The following is a 24,212-nucleotide window of genomic DNA, read 5'->3' on the forward strand; positions in this document are numbered from 1 at the left end:
TTTTTGCCCATTCAGGACTTAACTTTTTTTTTTTTTTTAAAAGAGACAGGGTCTCACTCCACCACCCAAGCCACAGTACAGCGGCACAATCACAGCTCACTGTAGTCTTGAACTCCTGGACTCAAGCAACCCTCCTACCTTACCTCAGACTCCCAAGTACCTGGGACTACAGGTGCATACCACCATATATGCCTTTTTTTTTTTTTTAATTTTTTTTTTTTTATTTTTGTAGGGACAAAGTCTAGCTATGTTGCCCAGGTTGGTCTTGAACTTAGGGCCACAATCAATTTTCCCTCCTCGGCCTCCCAAAATTCTGGGATTACAGGTGTGAGCTACCACCACTGGCCTAATATTAAAATTTTTGTCAATCATATTTAATAAACTTATCTTTAAGAAAAAATGCTTTAAAATTCTGCCAAAAAACTATTTCACTGAACAATTTTTTCCAAGTTAATTAGGCACTGTGACGGACTCCTATGGAAATTCTTGTTCCATTTATAATCCTCTTTATATCATAGTAATACACATGTTTCAAGTATTAGGAGCCAAGTCATGTAAGAGGAAGAAAACAGAAAAGCCAATATTGTCATTCTATCGTCTGCAATCTCTAGCAAACTATCTTCACCACATCATACGATAAATTTTATTTGTTTACAGGTTTATTAGGTTAGACTAGGCCATCACTTAAGTCCTTTTCCTTAATAATAATTATTTGATTGTTAAAGATAATTAAGTCCTTTTCCAAAATCATTTCTGGCCAGACGCGATGGCTCATGCTTGTAATCCTAGCATTTTGGAAGCCTGAGGAGGGATGATCACTTGAGCCCAGGAGTTCGAGACTAGCTTGGGCAACATGGTGAAATCCTGTCTCTACTAAAAATACAAAAATTAGCCAGGCATGGTGGTGTGAGCCTGTAGTCCCAGCTACTCAGGAAGTTGAGATGGGAGGATCACTTGAGCATGGGAGGCAGAGGTTGCAGTGAGCCAAGAATGTGCCACTGCACTCTAGCCTGGGCAATAGAGTAAAACCTGCCTTGAAAAGAAGAAAACGTTTCCATGAAAATCAAAACCAGCATCATGTTTAACATATTTGAAAAAAAATTTTTAATGTTCATATATACAGTCACACATATATGCCGTCACACATATATGCCCACAGAAACATACACATTGGAGTACTTTTAAGTGAAAAAATTTGCCAGAAACAACATAATAAATCTATTTTCATGTTACTTCTCATACAATTTAAATGATCTGAATTTTTAAACATTTCTTTTAGCTTACAATTAAATACAACTGAAATTCCATAACTCTTCAATATACACAAAAATTTGAGTTTCTGAATCTACCTATTTGCAATTTAATTTTTTTAAATGAAGCTTACAATTATGCACTACAAATTAATAAATAATCTCAATGTGTGAGTAAAATATCTGGCAGGTTACAGACTTAGACAAGTTTATAAATATACTGGTCTAATGTTTATCCATTTTTAAATGTAACATAGTAAAAAATCATAAATGTTTGTAAAGTATACACTGTTCATATAATACTTGATACAAAAATACATGCTAGAATTGTTTACAAATTTTAGCAACAAAAGGTGTTAATGTTCACATAAATAAACTATATAACTGTTAATTATTTTATATATAAATATAGTACCATCTTCCCCACTCCAGGATTTAGGGTGCAAATCCTCTTACCAATTAGTCATTCATTCAACAGAACTTTATGGCTAGGAAGTCACACTTCAAGTTGCACTAGCACACTATTACTTTGGGGATGAAAAGTTTAAATTTCCTAAAACGTGCTCTACAAAAATATTTCCATGAGAGTTTTTCAGAGAGTCAATTGCACTAGAGCCTGATGAAACATTTTCAACCACAAAAAGACTCGAGTTCTACAAAGCGTCACAAAGATGTGAACACGAGAAACTGCAGACTTTCCATCAGATATATTTATTGAAAAAGCTGAATGGAAAAAGCAATGTGCACAGAACACACATTAGCAAGGGAGAATATATTATTTCATTTATTCAACAATCTATTTTTTCAAACACAGCCAGGAATGCAGAAAGGAAGAGCAGCCTCGAAAGAGCCAAAGAGTAGGTCATGAGTGCACACGCTAAGCCTGATGAGTGACAAAGCCTCTGAGCTCTCTCACAGAGATCATGTGCTCTTAGCTCACAAACCAGAAGCTGTAAGGTTGGAAGAAACAGACAAAGCAATGAAAAAAAAAAAAAAAAAGTTAGCTAGAAATTAAGTCCACAAGTTACTTTTGCTTCTGCTCTCTGATTCTTTGAAACAATAAATACATAAACAAAAGTAAATAAATATGATTATTTACAACATTTTCAAAAATCTTTGGCCAAGTTCTATAAAAATAAACTGAAGAAATTCAGCTCTGGAAAATAAGTACAGACTTAAAAAAGGCAACAGATGAAGATGTGTAGGAGATAAAGTACCTCATTGACAATATAATGAACAATCCTTTTAAATATTTTAGATTACTGAGTGGAAAAAAATGGTGCAAAATCTTCAGGACTGCAAATAACAAATACACTCTGAGAAAGTAAAACACAAAACCAAAACAGTAAGAATAAAGTACAAGACATTTTATAAAGTGGGAGTGCAGGAAAGCCACAGAGGATCCAGTGCGCATAATGAAATGCTCTACACTGAAAAGGTGATCAAATGCACACAGTATTTAATATTATATTAAACAACAGGTTCTCAGTTTTCAGTTAAAAGTTATTAACAAAAACGAAGTCTTTGAATGCATTAGCACAGCAAGATGCTTACACAACAAGTAAAATTATAAACAAAGACAAAACTATGAAATGATGGACACACAAGGAAAGAATCAAAAACAATAATTACAATACATGCCCTTATAGAAAAATCAAATCTATAAAAGGGTATTACCCTGGAAGAGTTTCTAAGGGGAAATACACAGAACTGAAAAATTTCTCACAAAAAATTCAGGGAATCCAAAGGGCTTTCCAAAAGACCAGATGCATAAATTAAGATAACTTTTCATAGGCTGGGCACGGTGGCTCATGCCTGTAATCCCAGCACTTTGGAAAGCCGAGATGGAAAGATCACTTGAGGTTAGGAGTTTGAGACCAGCCTAGCCAACATGGTGAAACCCCGTCTCTACTAAAAATACAAAAGTTAGCTAGGCATAATGGCAGGCACCTGTAATCCTAACTACTCAGGAGGCTGAGGTAGGAGAATCACTTGAACTCAGGAGATGGAGGTTGCAGTGAGTCGAGATTGCACCACTGCACTTCAGCCTGGGTAACAGAGCAAGACTCAGTCTCAAAAATAATAATAATAGGCCGGGAACGGGGGCTCATGCCTATAATTCCAGCACTTTCGGAGGCTGAGGCAGGCAGATCACCTGAGGTCAGGAAGTCACACTTCAAGTTGCACTTCACACTTCAAGTCACACTTCAAGTCCAATAAACGGCGTGAACCTAGGAGGCAGAGCTTGCAGTAAGCCGAGATCGCACCACTCATTCCAGCCTGGGCAACAGAGCAAGACTCCGTCTCAAAAAAAAAAAAAAAATTAGCCAGGCATGGTGGCATGCACCTGAAGTCCCAGCTACTCGGGAGGCCGAGGCAGAAGAATTACTTGAACCCGGAAGGCAGAGGTTGCAGTGAGCGAGATCACGCCACTACACTCCAGCCTGTGTGATAGAGCAAGATTCTGTCTCAAAATAATAATAATAATAATAATAATAATAATAATAATTCATTAAGTCCTATTACACCAGCTAAAAGCCAGTATCCCTTAAGTTTCTAAAATAATCATTTTTAAAAGACTTAGAAATAATTTAGAAAAAAATACAATTAAAGAAATTGGGTAACTTAAATGTACACCTACGATCCTTGATCAAAAATCAGGAGTAGGTAAGGATTGCTCTAAACCATGTGACTACATTCTGATCCAAATGTGATTACATCCTGTTCCTTGGTGCCACTGTCAGAAATGGACTCTTAACACTGTCAAATACAGCACTGTTTTTGGTTTTTTTTAGTAAGTCTTATAATAAACTACATAAGGTGATCTACAGATTCAACATACCCTCTATCAAAATTAGACTAGGCTTTTTTACAGAAATGAAAAAAACTGGTCGTAAAATTCATATGGAAATTGGGTGGGCCCTAATTTGCCAAGAAAATCTTGAAAAAGAACAAAGTCAGAGGACTCACACTTCCCAATTTCAAAATTTACTACAAAGCTATAGTAATCAAAACAGTGTGGTACTTAGGCCAAAAGGATAGAAGTAGGAGTCCAGAAATCAACTCATACATCAATGGCCAATTGATTTTTTGTGTGTGAGTGTTAAATTAACAGGACTTTTTTTTCCTTATGTTTTTTTTTTTTTTTTTTTTAATTTTTTATTTCCACAGGTTATTGGGGAACAGGTGGCACTTGGTTATATAAGTTCTTTAGTGGTGATCTGTGAGATTTTGGTGCACCCACAACCCAAGCAGTATACGCTGCACCCAATTTGTAGTCTTTTATCCCTCACCCCCTTCTCACACTTCCCCCCGAGTCCCCAAAATCCATTGTGTCATTCTTATGCCTCTGTATCCTCATAGATTAGTTCCCACTTATGAGTGAGAACATATGATGTTTGGTTTTCCATTTCTGAGTTACTTCACTCAAAATAATAGTCTCCAGTCTCATCTAGGTTACTGCAAATGATTGACCAGTTGGTTTTTGACAAGGATGTCATATCTGTTCAATGGGAGGAGAACAGAGTCTTCAACAAATGGTGGTGGGATTATTGGCTTTCACATGAAAAAGAATGAAATTGGACCCCTACTGCACACCACAGACAAAAATTAACTCGAAATGAATCAACAAGCTAAATATAAGAGCCAAAAGTAAACTCTTAGTAAAAGCATAGGATTAAATCCTCATGACCTTGGAGTTGGCAATAGATTCTTAGCTCTGGAAAATAAAAGCATGAGGAGCAGGAGAATAAACACAGATCAACTGAATTTCATCCTAATTAAAAAATGTGCATCAAAGGGCCTTAACTGAAAAGGCAACCTGCGGAATAAGAAAGTATTTGCAAATCACATATCTGATAAAGATTCAATATTCAAAATACATAAAAAATTCTTAAACAACAAAAAGACAACCCAATGTAAACTTGACAAAGGACTTACATAGGCATTTCTCCAGAGAAGATACACAAAGAGCTGATACACACATGAAAAGGTCCTCAGCATCTTTAGTCATCAGAGAAAAACAAATCAAAACCACAGTAAGATACCATTTCACACCTGAAGCCACATGCAAATGAGATACCAGGGTGGCTACAATTTTTTACTATTTCCCTTTTTTAAGAAAGCAAAAAGAAAGAAAAAAAAAGAACGTGGAGGACTTGGAACCCTGTGCATTGCTAGTGGGCATGTAAAATGATACAGCCACTGTGGAAAACAGTTTGGCAATTTCTCAAAAATCTAAACATAGAATTAACATATGACACAGCAATTCTAGCCCTAGATAAATACCAAAAAGAACTGAGAGCAGGGACTCAAACAGATATTTGTACACCAATGCTCACTGCAACATTATTCACAGTAGCCAAAATGTGGAAACAACCCCAGTGTCCAACAATGGATGAACAGATAAACAAGCTGTGGCATACACACACAATGGAATACTATTCAACCATATAAAGGAATGAAGTTCAGATATCTGCTACAACATGGATGAATCTTGAAAACATACACTAAAGACAACAAGCCAGCCACAAAAGTACAAATATATGATTCCACTTACATGAAATATCTAGAATAGGCAAATTCATAGAGACAGAAAAACGATTCAAGGTTGCCAAGGGTTGGAGAAAGTGGTTTGGAAAGCATAATGGTTTCAGGGTTTCCATCTGGAGTTACAGAAAAGCTTTAGAAAGAGGTAGCGCCACTAGTGACACAACAGTGTGAATGTAATTAATGCCACTGGAACACACACTTAAATGTAACCATATATTTAAAAATGGTTAAAATGACATAGTTTACATATCTTTTTTACCACAATAAAAAAATCTTAGAAAAGAAACTATAGAGAGGATATTTGGGTTTCTTGGCAAAAATCTGGGACTTGAATAAGAAAAAGTAGAATCTCTATTTTAACAAACAGCAAATCTTAGGAACAAATGAAGAGTTATATTTGATGATGGACAAACTGGGAACCTGTCTCTTTTATATGATAATTTAACAATGAAGTGACAGACGTTAGGTGAAAGAACTAGTTAGAGATGGGCAGAAGGTAAACAAATACGACTGAAAGACAGGTCGAGTATGCATTATCCAAAATGCTTAGAATCAGAAGTGCTTTGATTTTAGATTATTTTGGATTTGGGAATATTTGCATGTATAGGTGGAGCATCCCTACTCTGGAAATATGAAATCCAGAATGCTCCAATGAGTATTTTTCCTTTGAGCACCACGTCAGTGCTCAAAAAATTTCAAGTTTTGGAACATTCTGGATTTGAAATTTTTGGATTAAGAATACAACTTAATCTTTATTTTAAATCAAAGTTTAGAAGAGTCATTTATATGAACATTTTTTCACCTAATATTAATCTCATTTTTTTCTTTATCCATGGTCATATATTTGAGGTTTTTTTCTCTCTCTACAAAACATATATTATTTCTCACATATATATGATTCATGTGAGAAACTTTTGTTTAAATTTAAGATATAAATAATGTATTTGTGAGAATATATTATACACATAACATACAACACATAAAATAATATGTGTGAGTAATAATATATATTAACATACAGTCATGCATTGCTTAAGGATGGAGATATGTTCTGGGAAATATGTTGTTTGGCGATTTTACTGTTGTGTGACCATCACAGAGTATACTTACACAAACCAAGATGGGATAGCCTACTATCAACCTAGGCTAGATGACACAGCCTATTGCTCCTCCGCTACAAACCCATACAGAATGTTACTCTACTGAATATTGTAGGCAATTGTAACATAATGGTATTTGTGTATCTAAACATCTAAACATTGAAAAGGTACAGTAAAAATACCATATTATCATCTTCTGGGATGACCACTGTATATGTGGTCCATTATTGATCAAAACATTATTACACAGTGCACGACTAGATAATATTATTTCTGACATATATATTATTGTGCTATCTATTCCTCTTCCAAATGTTCACTGGACACGTAACAGAATCGATATTACCAATATAAACTTGGTAATCAATACTGAGAGTTTACAAAAAAACTCACTAAATACAGTCCCTCTTCTTAAGTAGTTTATATGCCATGGATGACAAGTACACAAACAGCTATAACCCAATGACAAGTCGAGAAGTGAGTTTCATTGAGAGGTGAATTCTCAATGGCCAGGCTCACTCAGTAGCTAGTTGAGTGAAAAACACAAATCAGCATTTGTAATTCAGAAGGCAATTCAAATTCAGCAAATTACAAATGACCATAAAGAGCTTTAGGGTTACCTCGGCAAAGATCTGTTGTTTACCAAGATAAACAAGATATTTTAAAATTTCAGACTCCTTAATTTTTAAAGATACATGGCTTATCTTTTCTACTTAGAATTAAATATCTTTCAAAAGTTATTTCTGGTCTTCTAGAAGTTTCAGTCTTTGTGTGTATATGTGTATTTGTATATAAGACACGCTATTAACACACATGTATTAACACACATATACGAATAGCTGTCTTTCAAAAACAAGAAAGATGAAGGTTAACAGTTATCAATGAGAGTTAGCCTGAATATTTTAAAAACCTGTTCTTTCTAACTAGACACCAGCATTTGACAAGAGGTGTCTAGTCAGAGGCCATAAAGTAGGAAAAGTGGGTGGTGGAAGGGAGAAGTATTATGGTATATGTGTTTTAAGAATGCTGATAGTCTTCTCCTTCCACACAGAATGAAAATGTGATCACTATGGTCTATTTTAAAGCTTTCTAAATTGTTCTGTATAAATACACTGTACACCTTGCCTTTCAACAATTCAATCTCAATGTAATTTCAGCATGTCCTTAAAATCTTACATTAAACAATCACAAGATAACAACTAAAAGTGATGTAGGTTCACTTCTGGTAAATCTGTGAGTTCTCTGCCATGTCAAAAAAGAAAAAAAATTAAGCCCACCAGTAAATGATTACTGAAAAGACCACTTGCAGCATATGAAACAGATTATTCCTAAATGCTAGTACTCCCTCAGTATGGCTAAGAACGACTGTTCTAAAAACAGTATAACAATTCAGACTTTCATTCCATTACATTTTTTTGCTGAAGTTTTTATACAAAACAATTTAAAAATTAAAAAGTAAAATTGTTAGCAAAATTGAAACTAAGTTATATACTTCTACAGGTGCAAATGGTATGACTTTGTAATACCAAAAATATGAAGACAAAAAATTACTAAGTAGTCTTCCATATAATATAAAAAATAGAGAAAACTAAACTTTCCTTCAAGACTCCCACACAGCATGAAAGTTTGAGAATGTAAAGTCTTACCTAGTTTTCATAAATACCCATAGGCAATGAAACACCAGACAGGGTGCTGCAGGTGTTGTAAGGTCCAATTGTCCGAAGTTTCTGTGACCACATTTTCCTCTCCCAAGTTGGGTCAAGAGCACTTTCTGCCAGTGTGAGCTTTCCACGGAAGGCAGTCACAGAGCATAGAAGCCTCTTCTATCAGTGTCCCTAATCTTGCCCTTTGTATGGGCCTCCACATTCTTCTTGTACGTCAGAACTACCCAGTGGAATGCAATTCTCGGTATCGGAATGTAAACTTATTCAAGTCAGCCTACACCCAGCAAGGGAATACACAGGAGTCAAGCAGATATTATACTGGTGGGCAATCCTAATTTACAAAATGATTAAAAACATAATACTCCAATATATCAATTTTTCACACCCCTGTTTCCAGAAAATGATAGCCAGTTACTAAATTTTAGTTTCTTCCTTAAAAAAGTCTAAGTAACTGACTGGACTGATGATCCTAAATCAAAACCAATTTATTTGTTTAGGACTTACAAAAAAAACAATCACATAACACTGTCTTCAGACAGCAGAGTGGCAATTAAATTAGGGAGGAAAAGCTAACAAGTAACTGCTGATGCCATCAATTCCATTCTCAAAAATTGGTAACTTATATAAGAATAAATTTTAATATAAGTATAAAAGGAAAGTGGGTTGAAAGACTTTCCATAAAATACATGTAATATTTTCTTAATAAGTTAACTCATTAGTTTAGACCCCAAAAAAGTAACAGCTATGTTAAAAATCACACACACACACCAGATACATATATAAATTACATGTATGTGTGTAAACTGCAAACTGCTTCTAAAGCATGGACTTTAACTGGCTTATATTTCAGAAGTATTGGGAAAACTGAACACACACTATACATCTCTAAATTTCTTTCAAGGCTCACTTAGAAACATTCTAACAATCATCACCCTACACAAATTAACAGAAGTTTGTTCCTCTGCAAAGTGGATCTCAACATTTAATCTCTGCTTATAAAAACAGAGTACACGATAAAAATTATTATACAATATGAAGGCCTTATAGCTGTGCTATTCCCCCTGTTCGTTCCTCAGTAGTTTGTTGTCTATTTAACAAACACTAAACATACTTAAGCTACTAACATTTTAATTCCTTTAAAAAAAATTCTAACCTGCACTGTCTTCAGTATCTTTGAAGTACCACTAACAGCAATAGTGCTGTCATCTTCTATAGGAGCTCTTTTCTCTGCAGCACTGAGCACTCCCCATTTCCCTGTGTGTTTTCTCCCAGTGAGTCCATGCGCGCGGCGTAGCTTGTACAGAGGCCAACATTCCATCTGACGGCTAATTTCCTGCTTCGATGACCCACCCACCTCTCCTGGCTGCAGCTATGTGTCTCGCATGTTGTATGGGTACTCTTTTTGCATACCAGCCTCATGACCTCAGCGGCTGCCTGACAGACACTCTTTATCAATTTTTATTAATTCATTATCTACTCTCTTGTAAGTGAAGGGCAAGTAGGGAAATCTGCAATGTCTGCTCTCCTCTGTCTTCAAGGTCAAATGCTTCGTGCTGGCAATACAATTTTGTTATTAAAATTTACCCAAGCTGTGCTACAAACTAGTTGCTCTCCGCCAAAGAGATGCTGAACTGTATACCTGGCCTGGGGGATTATCATGGAAAAGACTAGAATAAATTTAAATCAAACAGCATGGGAAAAGTTAAAAGAGGCAGATTTGCTCTCATTTTTCCCTTCAAGAGAAAAAAAGGTGGCTCTTACCTCAGCTGTATTGGGGTGAAGAGAGCAAGCAGTTTTTCTCTCTTGCCACAATCTAAACCAGCAAAGATCAGTGGTGTGATGACTACACTTTGGTAGTGTCTATGTCCTCGTGACCAAACTGCTAGAGAACAGCTCAGCTAAATTAATCTGCTGCTATCAGTCTACACAGTGGCACAAACAGGTCTCTGCTGATCACAGTGCTTTGTACACAGATGGCAGCTGATCAGCTTGTATAAAAGTTATGGTCCATAACAGCTTTTCCTTTCAGCATGTAGACACATGCCCGTCCAATATACTTTTGTTAAATGTTCACCATTGCAGTGTGCAAAGCTGGCCATGTATGAGTTGTATAGACAAGGAAGCTTAGCTCTAATATCTTATTTTCAAATGGCCTTATTTTTTATAAAATTCACTCAAGAAGTAAAATAAACAATTACATTAAGAAATAACCAAACAGATCTATGTAACATATTAATGAGAAAAATGGCAGATGAATATAATGAATGATTCAGATTGGCCCTAAGCAAGTAAGAACTTGAACTGATCTCAAGAATCACAACTAAACATCTGCTATTCTTTAAAGCTCTATGTTAATGGCATCAAAACCTAGCCACTAACCTGCCCCAAAATTGGCACATACCGTAAGAGAAGTTGAAATGGTAAGTATGTCTTTGTAAGATTGAACCTCAACAAAAATTCAGGTCACTTGAAAAATACTGTATTCATAATTCTTGGAAGTTAAAATAACACATGTCCAAGAAAGGAAAAGCATAAACTCATACACATATATAATCTTTTACAAAGATATCAAGTAATAAAATGGCAACTGATTTAATTCATCTGAATTAAATGTGGACTCTTCTCATGAGCCCGTACTTGTTTTGTAAGTGAAAGACTGTTCTAATTCTACCAATAACTAACACTGGCAATATTGCTTAACCTTTGTTTCAGAGCTTCCCCCTTATAGACTGAAGTGGTAAAAACCTATTATTTATAATCAAAATATAAAATACTTAGGAATAAATACAATGAAGAATGTGTATGATCTGTATACTAAAAACTACCAAAGGGAACTTAACCTTGCAAAGGGAAATTCTAGAAAACTTAAATGGAGAGAGTTCACGGTTTGGAAAGCTCAATATTGATAAGATAGTAATCTTTCCCAAGCTGATCTACAGACTCAGTGCAATTCCAACCAAATCCTAACGAACATTTTTTTGGCACTGATAACCTGGTTTAAAATTTATATAAAAAGGCAAGGACAGAATAAAAACAAGCAAGAACAAAGTCAGGGATTTACGCTATATGACTTCAAAAGTGACTATAAAGTTACACAAATGAAGATAGTGTGGTACTGGTGGAAGAACTGACATGTAAAGCAATGGAACAGAAGAGAGATTCCAGAGATAGATCTAAACAAATATTTCATAGTTAAATAATTTATTTTTACAATTAATTGATTTTAAACAAACATGCCAAGGCAATTCTATAGATTAAAAATATTCTTTTCAATGAAGTATTCTAGAACAACTGAATATCTGTATGAAGAAATGTAAATCTCAACCCTTACCTCACACCACACACAAAAATTAAATCAAAATAGATCTCAGACCTAAATGGAAGAAGTAAAACTATTACATTTCTAGAAGAAAAACTGAGGAAACCTTTATGACATGAGGTTAAGAAAAGATTTCTTAACAAGGACACTAAAAGTACAAAGTATTAAAAAACAGGTTGACAACATGGACTTCATTAAGATTAAAAAAGCCTTAGCTTTCAAAAACACAGAGTTTTTATTTATTTTTTTTTAAGGTGCATGTTAGATTAGGAGGAAATTTTTGCAAAATATAGCCAACAAAATAATTGTATCCAAAAGATTGCTTACACAACTCAAAAATAAGACAAACAATCCAATTTTTTAAAACAGCAAAAGAGGTGAACTGACACTTTGCCAAGATACAGAAATGGCCAACAAACACATGAAAAAATTATCAACATTAATCTTCAGAGAAATACAAAATAAAAACCACGGTAAGAATACTGCCGCATATCTACTAGAACAGCTAAGATGAAAAAGACTGACAATACCAAGCATTGATGAGGATGTGAGGCAAACAAAAATCTCATAAACTGCTAGTGTGCATAAAAAATGTTATAGCCACTGTGGAATACAGTGTGGGAGTTCCTTATACAGTTAAATACACATTTACCATGTTATCCATCAATTTCACCCCAGGTACCTTTCCAAGACATTAAGGAAAGCATATCACCCACACAGACATTTGTGAATGTTCATAGAAGCCAAAATATGAAAGCAACTCAATCATTTTCAAATTAATGTTTTGTGAAAGATTAATATTGCCTCATTTACAAAATTCGGTAACTTTATAAATCTGGCATTCACTTTATGTAAGGGTTGACAACATATTGCATGGCTTGCTAAAATAGACCATGAGACATCTCTGCACTGGGTTGGGCAGTACAGCAAAATTTTAAAGTTTTCAAATTCTGTTCCTGTTTGTTACTTTCTGACATAGCTGTAAGTACTCTTCTTTTCCTTCAGTATTCTATTTACCCAACCTCCACCTACCCTACCCTGTATCTACAATCTTTCTCAGGAACCCAGGTTATCTCTTTATATCCCCTGTAGCTCCCATCTATTTGTCACTGCATTAATTAAACATGCCTAAAATCAAGTATCTTCATTTCAACTCTGATACCCACCTACCTCATTCCCTCCAGATTTAGTTATAGCTGTCAAAGTAATTGCTCTATAGACATCCAAATTCAAAGAACGGAAGCCATTTTTTACTTTTTTTCTTCCCTTGTCTGTAACCTTCAGTCACTAAATTCCACCAATTAGCCCTTTTAAATTATTCTCCATCAACTTCTTTTTCCATGGAAATACTATTCAGGCCCTTAGCTTTGGCACACAGAGACCATTAAGATAAGGTTCCTATTTCTGGTTTCAACTTTACCAGATCTTCCAGGGATTCTCTTCTTCTATTGATCTACCTTTAAAACAATTACACATCGATTTTAAAGTCATTCACCTACAGCCTCTCTGTTTGAATCTGATTAACCACCTGCTGGTATGCTTTTAAAACAAGAGAGTCCAAGGTCCAACCCAGATGTGGCAAACCAAAATCTCCAGGGCGTGGGACTCAGCATTTTGCCCATCCTAAGCCAGGCAAATGTAATAACTGCCTGGTTTGAAAACCTCTACCTTGGGCAATTACTTTGAAAGTCTTGCCCCATGTCATCTTCAAACCATCATTATTGCCAAACACAAGGACTCTAAAGTCTTTTCTATATACTGTCCCACAAGCACGTTCTTAGAAAAATTAAAATTCATGTTTCTTGGGCTTAAATGGTAATCAAGCAGCTCTTCTCTACTATATTTGAAAGACTAAAATTACTTTATGTTCTAACATAGATAATCAATGAAAAAAAATCTGTTTCAGTCACAATGATGCTTTCAAACACAAAATTTCCTATACATAAGAGATTTTAGAAGTTCACTTAAATGGGGCCAGACATGGCAGTTCACACCTGTAATCCCAGCACTTTGGGAGGCCAAGGCAGGTAGACCACTTCAGGCCAGGACTTCAAGACCAGCCTAGCCAACATGGCAAAACCCCATCTTTACAAAAAATACAAAAATTAGCCGGGAGTGGTGGCACATGACTGTAATTCCAGCTACTCAGGAGGCTGAGGCACAAGAATCACTTGAGAGCGAGAAGCAGAGGTTGCAGTGAGACAAGATCACACCACTGCACTCCAGCCTGGGTGTCAGAGCGAGACTCTATCTAAAAAAAAAAAAAAAACTTAAATGGGATAATGGCTATAAAACCTGGAATACCTTATTCAAAGCCAATTCCTTAGTTTGTGTTCCCAAAATTATGTAAGTTAAAATTCAAGATAAGGTGAAAAGAAGTAAACGGAAATGGTCTCATGATTCTGAGTAAAAACTAAATTATTATCATGGACTATATCCATCATGGCAAGAAAAGAGGGAAACATATATGTCTCTGATACATACATGCTAGAATATATACACGTTCATCCTAAAATATATCTGATTTAGCCTAATGAAATGGAATTTCTCAACTTGAGGTTTTTCTATGTGTAAAACTGAATTAAGTCTGCCTAATGACTATTTTCTAAATTCACCCTAATGAACCATAAAATAATAATAATAAAACACAAGAATGTGTTTGACAAATTTTAAATTGCCCTCATTTTTAAAACTATCTGAAAATATTTAATACCAAAGTTATCTTAAGGAAATTACACTTAAATTCTAAGCAATTTTTAGTTATAAAACACGAAAAGGTAAGCCATCAATTAAAGATAAGGTTAAGATTACCTTGAAATAATCTGACTCAAAAAAAGTAGATAAAAGTATAACCAAGAAAATAATGATTTAATGTTTGTGTAGCTCTCTAAACACATGAATAGTCAATAGCAGAAATTCTATTTTCTATTTAATAGCAAAAATATGTAACCCCTATAAAGCCATAAGAAACATCTAAGACAATAATTTAAATATTTTGGACTCACAATTCAAAATACTAATTGGTAATAAAAAATAACTGCAGATCCTTTTTTAAAAACCACATGACATTTAAATTCTTACATTTAAAAAAGCAATAATATAAATATCTAAGCTATAGTCCTTCACTTTATTATTTCAACAAGTACTGTCAAAAAATTTATAATACATGGAAAAAATTAAGTGGGTACATAATACAGAATAAAGTCATCTTTAACATTTCAAAATATGATTTTGTTGTCTTCAAAATATATATATATATACACACACACACACACACACATATTCAACTCATAATAAGAAGGTCCCTGAACTATGATTAATTGGACATTTTTATCTTAATAATGACATTCCAATTTCCCAGAGTATAATTTGCATCACATATCAATCTTCTTTTAACCATACTATTACTCTTGTTATTTTCTGTTAGTGACCCCAATACAGAGAGTACACTTTCTTAAACAAAAACAAATTTAGCTGCTCTATTATTTTAAGATACACCCTGAATTCATACAAGTGAAACAGTAACTCACACATCCCTCTGTCCCTTCTCCAAAAACAACCGGAACACAGACAAGAGTTAGGAGTTCCTGAGCACTTAGCAGTGGGTAACCAACTGAAACATCTTCCAGAGAAAAACAATACTGTTTCATTGACACAAACATCAGACTCTAAAATCTTTATGAAATATAGTATTATTTATTTCTTCACGAGAAATATAAACATCACTGCAAACAGGACTTCTGGGATGAACTATCACACACTCATTTATAGCAAGGATCACAAACAATGCCCTAACTGAAGACTTTTAAGCATCAGGTGACCTGGGGAACTCCATCAACTATACACACAAAAAATATCACAGTCCTTCTCTTTACAGCTACTTACTGTGTTAAGACACTACCAATCCCAGTACTCCAAAGGCCACAGAAGCCTACATAAATGTACAGCACATCTGCGATGTTGTAGTTATAGCAACCAAATTCCCAACTTGATCCAGCAATTGAACCTCTCCCTCTAGAGAACAGTTTTGCTCTGTGCATCAGGTATCACATTGGAATATGATGTACAACAGGAAACAGGGTTCTAAATAATGCTAAAAATCATGTTAGTGTTCCAGGATGAAGATACTTCATACTGAAGCAGAAAGTATGACGAACACCCGAAGGGGGAATTTTTAATATATACCACTGTGACTATTTACATATTTCACTTTACTCCTTTAGAGACCTACCTTATTTTACATTTAAAATAGAATATACTTACATCTAGTGTAACTAAAGTTTCCCTTCAATATCATCAACTCTAGTTGAAGCAAGTTGACATTTGTTTCATCATTTTCTTTGCCTTATTTGGAATTCTCTCCCAGCACTTCCTTAAAACCTTTAATATAAGCCTTTGCCTTATATATGTCATAGGAATACCAGGACTTGAGTAAACTTCCAGTAAGACAAATAGGAATTACAGATAATGTAAAAGCTAAAGGAGCGTGGCTAAGCTGATGTAGAATGTGAGCACAGGCAATTAACGCACTCCAAGGGTGAGGGGGAAAACTGAAGAGCAGGTGTAACAGAGACCGTGGCTTCCCTGCTCCAATATCCATTTTCCTCTTTCTCCTTAGAAGGATATTTTTATATTATTTTTAGCAGGGCGCATCACATTGCAGAATAAAAGACTACGTGTCCCAGGATCCTGGGTGGCCTGAAGCAGCCACATGACTACATTCTGGACAATGAGATATAAATAGAAATGATGTTTCAAGGAATCTGTCTTGGATGGAAAAGGTAACTTTTCTGCTCTATTGCCTTTCCTCCTGCTTCTAGCTTTTAATGCAGACATGATGGCTGGAGTTTGGCAGACATGATGGCTGGGGTTCGGCAGACATCTGTGCTACCAACTGACCCTGAAAATACAAGCCACATGCTAGCACAAGTAGAGAAGAAGGGTGGAAGCCTATAACCTTTCACCTTTGGAGTCACCACCAAACCATCCTGGACCATCTACTCCCAGGGTCCTTTTCTGTGAGAGAAAAATTGGGTCCTACTGTATTGTTGCAATTGTTTTTTGCAACCAAAACTAATTACAACTAACACAGTAAGAAAACCAACATCCAGCAAACACCATTTGCCTTTTTTCCTCTTCTACACCCCTGCAAAGGTCGAACAATATCAATTTATCATACTGTTTCCCCAGACTCCTCCTCCATTACCTTGCAACCTCATTCTTTTCCCTGGTTTTCTCATCTATATCAATCTGACATTAAATAAATTGTAGGCTACTGAAAAGTTATTTCTAAAAGGGAATATGTTATCATAATATTGTCAAACTTTATAAGTGATTTTTTTAAAGGGCAAGTTAAAAATATAATCCTGACCCAACAGAATTCAGCAAACATTGATTAAACGCCTGCTGTGTCCTAGGCACTGGGGAAGCAAAGATGAATAACAGAGCCCACACCTTTGAAAGTATCACAGTTTAGTATGATATGCAATGATTGATCCTGACAGGAACACAAGGGTAGACTTCCTAAAGAAATTCACAGGGTAGGGGGAAGGTGCTAACAATGTGGTGGATATCCCAGACAGGCACAACAGCTTAGACAAAAGTGTGTCCAGACCACAGAGATCAGTAACTGTAGAGCATGTTGGAAGCACCACAAGCTGGAAGCATTTTGAGCTGCCCTGTATGTCTCATCAAGGGAGTGTGGATTTATGTTTGGCAGCAGGAAATCACGGAATTCCCAAATCTACCAACTGACCTACATCTCTTATCCTAAGTTTATAAAACAGCATGAAGTGCTTTCACGCTCTCAAAAGCTAACACCTCCCCCACCCCATCCCACCCCACTGTGGGAATTTCACCCACTTCTGCAAGTACCTCCCCTCTTTCCTTTATCACCTTTGTACCTCTCTCAACTGGATCATTTCCATCAACACACAAACACATGCTAGCATCTCCTAATTTTGAAGAGACAAACCCCTCTTGACTTTACAACTCCTAGTCACCACCCCATTTTCCCGCTCTACTTCACTATGAAATTTCTTGATATGATGAAATTTTCTGTTTCACCAATTCTTCTCTCCCCATTGTCTCCTCAACCAGCTCCACCACTCCACTAACACGAGTCCTGTTAGGTCACAGGACTCCCATGTTGCTAAATCCAAAGGTTATGTCTCCCATTATTGAATGTCCCTGCAGCACTAGACAAAGTGACCCTTCTCCCTTCTCAAAACACTTTTTAATCTCTTGGCTTTGATAGCACATGAGGAGGATCTCTCCTTTAGTTCAGCACCACATTCTAAGCAAGCATGTAAGAAGCAATAAATATCTGTAGGATGAATAAGATAGAAGTATACGCATATCAAACATTGCAGGTGAGTTTAGGTCAGAAGTCAAGATAAAAGAGCTCATTAGTACTGATTAAGCACAAAGGTAAGGAATCTCTTGAAAAGACATGACTAATAACCTGGAGTAACGTCTGATTTTAGAAATCAGTTCTGGTCATTTTTGCTCGTAACTTTTGATAATCCTTTTGGTAAACAATTCTTCAAAGATAAAGTTGTTGGGATACTACCCCTTGTAGTGATTAGGTTTTGCACATTAATATCTTAAAAAGAACAATACATATACCGCTCATTCTTGATAAACTACCTACTTAATAATTACCTAATAGGTTAATGCTTTGTAAAACTAATACAGGTATGTCAGTTTTTTACACCTGTTGTTGGATTAGGTGCAGGGTAAATAAGTACGGAAGACTTAAGGGAACAGAGTCAAGTCCTAGAGGATGAATTGACACACATACACACAAACAAATATATATTTATGCACATGTGTATATTTTAACTCAACTGTAGGTTCAGTTATATAGATATGCATAGATCAAATTGAACATTTTTAGGTTAAAATGGATGGCTCCCAGACTAACCTAGTACTTTTATTAACTGACCAACTGCAGGGCCCAATCACCTGCTTCTGCAAAAATAACATGATAATGAGTTGTACAAGACGAATCCTAAGATAAGCAGTTCTTACACACTTAGTAACCCTTACTAATTCTCCCATCATCTAACTTTAGGCCATTCCAAATATGAATTAAATAAAGTCTTATGGTTTTCCTTTTCAAGAAAACAACTTCTTTTTTTTTTTTTTTAGACGGAGTCTCACTCTGTTGCCCAGGCTGGAGTGTGGTGGCGTGATCTCGGCTCACTGCAACCTCTGCCACCCATGTTCAAGCAATTCTCGTGCCTCGTCCTACCGAGTCTCTGGGACTACAGGCTGGTGCCACCACGCCTGACTAATTTTTTTTGTATTTTTAGTAAAGATGGGGTTTTCACCATGTTGGCCAGGCTGTTCTTGAACTCCTGACCTCAGGTCATCTGCCTGCCTCAGCCTCCCAAAGTGCTGGGATTACAGGCATGAGGCACTGCGCCTGGCCAACAACTTCTAATAATGTTCTCTATAAAGAAAAGATCTAAAAAGCTTATGTACTGCCTCATTTAATCCTATTATAAGTTAGTGATATTTTCCCATGGTAGGAGGAAAGGGTATGTAAGACCAGTATATTACTTGTAAAACTCAATGAGGACAGTTTTAACATGATTTGTAGTGTTTCCTTTTCCCCCTCCATTCCTTCTCCAATCACCACACTCCTATCATGCTTAATCTGCACTCCAGCTGTGATTTTTGCCAATACCTGAAAGTAAATCTTACGTGAATATACAACTTCCAGAACTCCATCCCTCACTTCTCTTTATGCCTTTTGGATATGTTTAATGTCCAATAAAGTTACCCTTCTGTAGCATAATTCACTAGTGAGTTATTTTTAAAATGCCATACTCCTTAAGGTATCTTCAGTAAGTCATTGGATGACTTAAAACAAATGTGTACTCTTTCAAGAATATGATTTTCTAATCCTATATAGCTCTTTACATGAAACACGAAACACTTAAATTTGTCTTCACATACAGGTGGCAAAAAACATATGAAAAAATGCTCAACATCAATAATTACAAGAGAAATACAAATCAAAGCCACACTGAGATACCATCTCACACCAGTCAGAATGGCTATATTAAAACGTCAAAAAACAACAGATGCTGGCCAGGCTGTGGAGAAAAGCAAACGCTTATTATACACTATTGGTGGGAATGTAAATTAGTTCAGACATTATGGAGAACAGGTTGGAGATTTCTCAAAGAAATAAAAATAGAACTGCCACTTGACCCAGCCATCCCATTACTGGGTATATAATCAAAGGAAAAGAAATCGTTCTACCAAAAAGAAACCTGCCCTTGCACATTCATCTCAGCACTATTCACAATAGCAAAGACATGGAATCAACCTAGGTGCCCATCCGTGGTGGACTGGATAAAGACAACGTGGTACACGTACACCATGGAATGCTACACAGCCATAAAAAAGAATGGAATCATGTCCTCTGTAGCAACATGGATGGAGCTGGAGGCTGCAACACAGAAACAGAAAACCAAATATCACATGTTCTCCCTTGTAAGTGGGAGCTAAACATTAGCTACTCATGGACATAAACATGGCAACAACAAACAGTGGGGAGTACAAGAGTGAGGAGGAAGGAAGGGGGCAAGAATTGAAAAGCTACCTATTGCATACTTTGCTCACTATCTGGGTGATGGGTTCAATCAAACCCAAACCTCAGCATCACACAATATACCCTTGTAAAAAACCCTGCACAAGTACTCCCTGAATCTAAAATCAAAGTCAAAATTAAAATAAATAATCCCACTTGAAAACAAATAAATAAATTTGTCTTCAGTCTCTGCCACATATAGAACTAACTCATCCACTGTTTTACCTCCTCCCATTACTAAAAAAAACCTTACAGGGTATCAGAACAATCACTTAAGTTACCATGCAGCAGCAGCAAGCAGAAAGTAGGCCTGTGATTTTTAAACTCAAGTAGCTCATTGTTCGTCATGTGAATCATAATGAGAATAGTATTTCAGCCTCTCCAAACTGATTAGTTAAATGTTCTGTTTCTCCATTTATTCTCATTATAGCTGCCAGCTCTGATTTAAAATGTGATTATTAAGAGTACCACAGCACAGTTTTAATTTTTAAATTATGGATACAGTTGGTATCAATGAAGGAGAAGCACTAATTGTAAATGGACACAGTCAATGTGGTGCAAATACATGATATGCACATTTCAACCTTCTGCCAATGTTACTTGAGACCTAATTTACCAACAGTCCCGGCTTTCCAACCAAGTTATACAGCTTTGTAAAGTAGAGCTCTCATCAATGCCACTATTACCAATGCTTCTGTAACTATTTCACTCCCTAAACTACACTTGCATTCTAGATAAATTGATCTCAATCTTTTGTCCTCACTCAAGCTGTTGGTTATGTTTGAATCGTCCTCACTCAATCCTATCTCTGTGCCATCACTTATGTTCTTTACCATGTCCACATTTTCTTCCTGATCACTTTCCAACAATCTAAATTATAAACCCAACTCAAAAATACCCCCTTAAGAGCCACCCTTGAGGACCTTCCACATACATTAAAATATCCCTCTCTTTGAAATGATTTTGCATTTTGTATGGTCTTTGCCACATCAATTTACACAGTACTACGTACTTGTTCAATGATACCCAGGGAAATTTTTCTACTTCCCATGCAACCGCCTCATTGCCGCAAGCAGATACTAAGTTACATGACGGCAGGGGTAGATCATCTTGCTTCTTTTGAATACTCTAGGACTCACTGTAGAGACCACACAGTAGGAGAGTGGTCAGGTCAATGCAAGTTTCAATTAATGTTTGAAAAAACACTGAAAAATATAAAATGAGGAGAATAATCCATAGATAAGCATGGAAAGGGCCCATGAAGCAAACCTCAATTTTGATGGCACTTCACTGCACAGCAGTTCCCACTGCCAGTACATTTTCAGTTATAGATAAAATTTCTTAACGCACTTGTAGTATAGATTATTTTGCCTACTAAGTCTGCTGCCCAAATAACCTGGTAAATCAAACCCTAGAGTCCATGCATCAGAAGCCACCACTCTCTGTATAGTGTTTGTCCTAATCTCTCTGGTTTCCAGCCTTAATTACCATCCTCCTACTGGCATCTTCAAAGTTCCTAGACTAATAGCTACCCTGGGATTAATTTCCCTTCAACCTTACAGTCCCTACCTGGCCAACACATAAAAGAAAGTGAAGAGATTCCTCTCCAAATGCTCTATATAAAAGATAAAAAAAGTTTTAAACTATCAGAGCAATAAAGATGCTGTTTATGATTAAATATGGGACACATGACTATTTCTATTAAAAGGCCCTTCCTTTGAGACTTCTATGATAAAATTGATTTTATTAAGAAAATCAGCAGACTCCGCCTCAAAAAAAAAAGAAAATCAGATTAAGCATTTCAACAGCAGTGATTTTTTAAGACTGTGACCAATATAAAAGAGTCTCTCTGTATAACAATAATGATTCATGTCTTAAATATCTAGCATAGACCAGGTGCAGTGGCTCACGCCTGTAATCCCAGAACTTTGGGAGGTCAAGGTGGGGGGATCGCTTGAGGTCAGGGTTTGAGACCAGCCTGAGCAACACAGCAAGACCCCATCTTTCCCCTCAAATATTTTTCAAATCAGCAGGGTATACTGATGTGTGCCAGTTCCAGTCACTTGGGAGGCTGAGGAGACAGGATGGGTTAAGCCCAGGAGGCTGAGGCCACAGTGAGCTAAGATTGTGCCATTGCACTCAAGACTAGATGACAGACTTAGAACCTGTCTCTTTAAAAACCAAACAGACAACAACAAAAAACTGGCAGTGGCTCACATCTGTAATCCCAGGATTTTGGGAGGCCAAGGTGGGAGGATCAGTTGAGGTCAGGAGTTCGGGAGCAGCCTGGCCAACAAGGTGAAACCTCGTCTCCACTAAAAATACAAAACTTTGCAGGATGTGGTGGTAGGCACCTGTAATACCAACTACTTGGGGGGCCGAGGCACGATAATTGCTTGAACGTGGAAGGCGGAGGCTGCAGTGAGCTGAGACTGTGCCACTACACTCCAGCCTGGACAACAGAGTAAGACTCCATAACCCCTCCCCACAAAATAAAAATTGTACACTTTTTTTTTTCTTACTGCAAATAGGATTTTTAATGACTGATAAATTACTAGAAAAATGCTCTAACTCAATGAGTTAACATAAAACCTAGGTAAACTATCTCCTTCTCTAACAAATAATCTAAAGAGCTAGATATACATTCAGAAATACAGTCTGAACCTATCTTTAATAAATTCCTAACCTTCCAGAAGTCAGCAGCCAAAAAATAATATATTGGTTCATTATTATATTGTGACTTTATTAGGAAATAGGCTTCATCATTCATAGAATGGGGTAATTTTAGACAAAAATTTAAATTCCACAATTTCTATTATAATTTTTAAAAATATACTGATTTAGGGTATTTAGGGGCAATGAAAATTGTCAATGTTTTCCTATCCATTACGTACAATAGCATAAAGCAAAGGTACATTAGAAAACCATTTCTAAATCTGCAACCTCATAAGATAATCTTCATCTATTGCTTTCCAGCCCCACAGCTGTTGCAAATGATGCCTTTGAAAATATTATGTAGGAAAAACTCCTTCTTCTTACTACCCTCTGCCTGTCAATTATTTTAATCAATCAACCTGCAATGACTATGGGTGTAATCAGCACTCATAAAGTTATGCAGCACACAACCTTACAACTGAGTGGCCACAACTGCTTCACTCATAGATTTGAAAAAACACATCATAGTTTGCACTGTTTCTATATTCACCTATGGCAAATATTCTCTCTCACCCATACACTCCATTCTTAAATTACCTTTGCTAGTAATCTTCTGTTGATACAAAGACACTGAATTCATTTTAAACGACTTTTAAGAAAACAATAACTATAAATTGTACCTTGCTTCAATACAAACTATAATTCAAATAAGAGTTTAGCTCTATCTGAAGGCAACAATATATGTAACAACATAAAATACATGGTGTTACAGGCACTTGTATAAATATCAGTGTTTCAAAACTTGACAAATTTCTAGTAGATTAAAAACAAAACTCACAAAAACAACATTCATAATCACTGAAACTGCTTGAAGTGGAGAAGAAGAGTAAGCAAGCTGTCAGTGATAGTCACATAGGAATTCATAAGCCCTACAAACCTTAACAAGGAACAACACTCACGTCTGAACAACCAAAGTAAAAGTACATACCCAAACCACCCTTATCTTCTAGGAAGGTAACTAAAACAAAAGAAAAAAAATTAGAAAAACATAAAATGCTGACTTAAATG

The 24,212-nt window shown here is 36.0% G+C and overlaps 1 protein-coding gene across 6 annotated transcripts in view; it reads right to left on the reverse strand.

Annotated features, from left to right (window-relative positions):
- Window positions 1-24,212, reverse strand: part of RAPGEF2 (Rap guanine nucleotide exchange factor 2) — a 487,682-nt gene that overhangs the window by 122,383 nt on the left and 341,087 nt on the right. Inside the window, exons 1-2 of one of the 6 annotated variants that reach the window (XM_050790925.1) lie at window positions 9,719-14,945; window positions 8,548-8,839 (exon numbers count right to left, since the gene is read on the reverse strand). The exons of 1 other annotated variant lie outside the window; for it this stretch is intronic. In XM_050790925.1, the coding sequence (XP_050646882.1) occupies window positions 8,548-8,558 (11 nt within the window). In that variant the 5' untranslated portion in view covers window positions 8,559-8,839; window positions 9,719-14,945. 4 more of the 6 variants (XM_050790928.1, XM_050790927.1, XM_050790924.1 and 1 more) reach the window with 4 other exon arrangements.

The sequence above is a fragment of the Macaca thibetana genome, chromosome 5, assembly GCF_024542745.1.
Source record: "Macaca thibetana thibetana isolate TM-01 chromosome 5, ASM2454274v1, whole genome shotgun sequence".
Lineage (NCBI taxonomy): Eukaryota > Metazoa > Chordata > Mammalia > Primates > Cercopithecidae > Macaca > Macaca thibetana.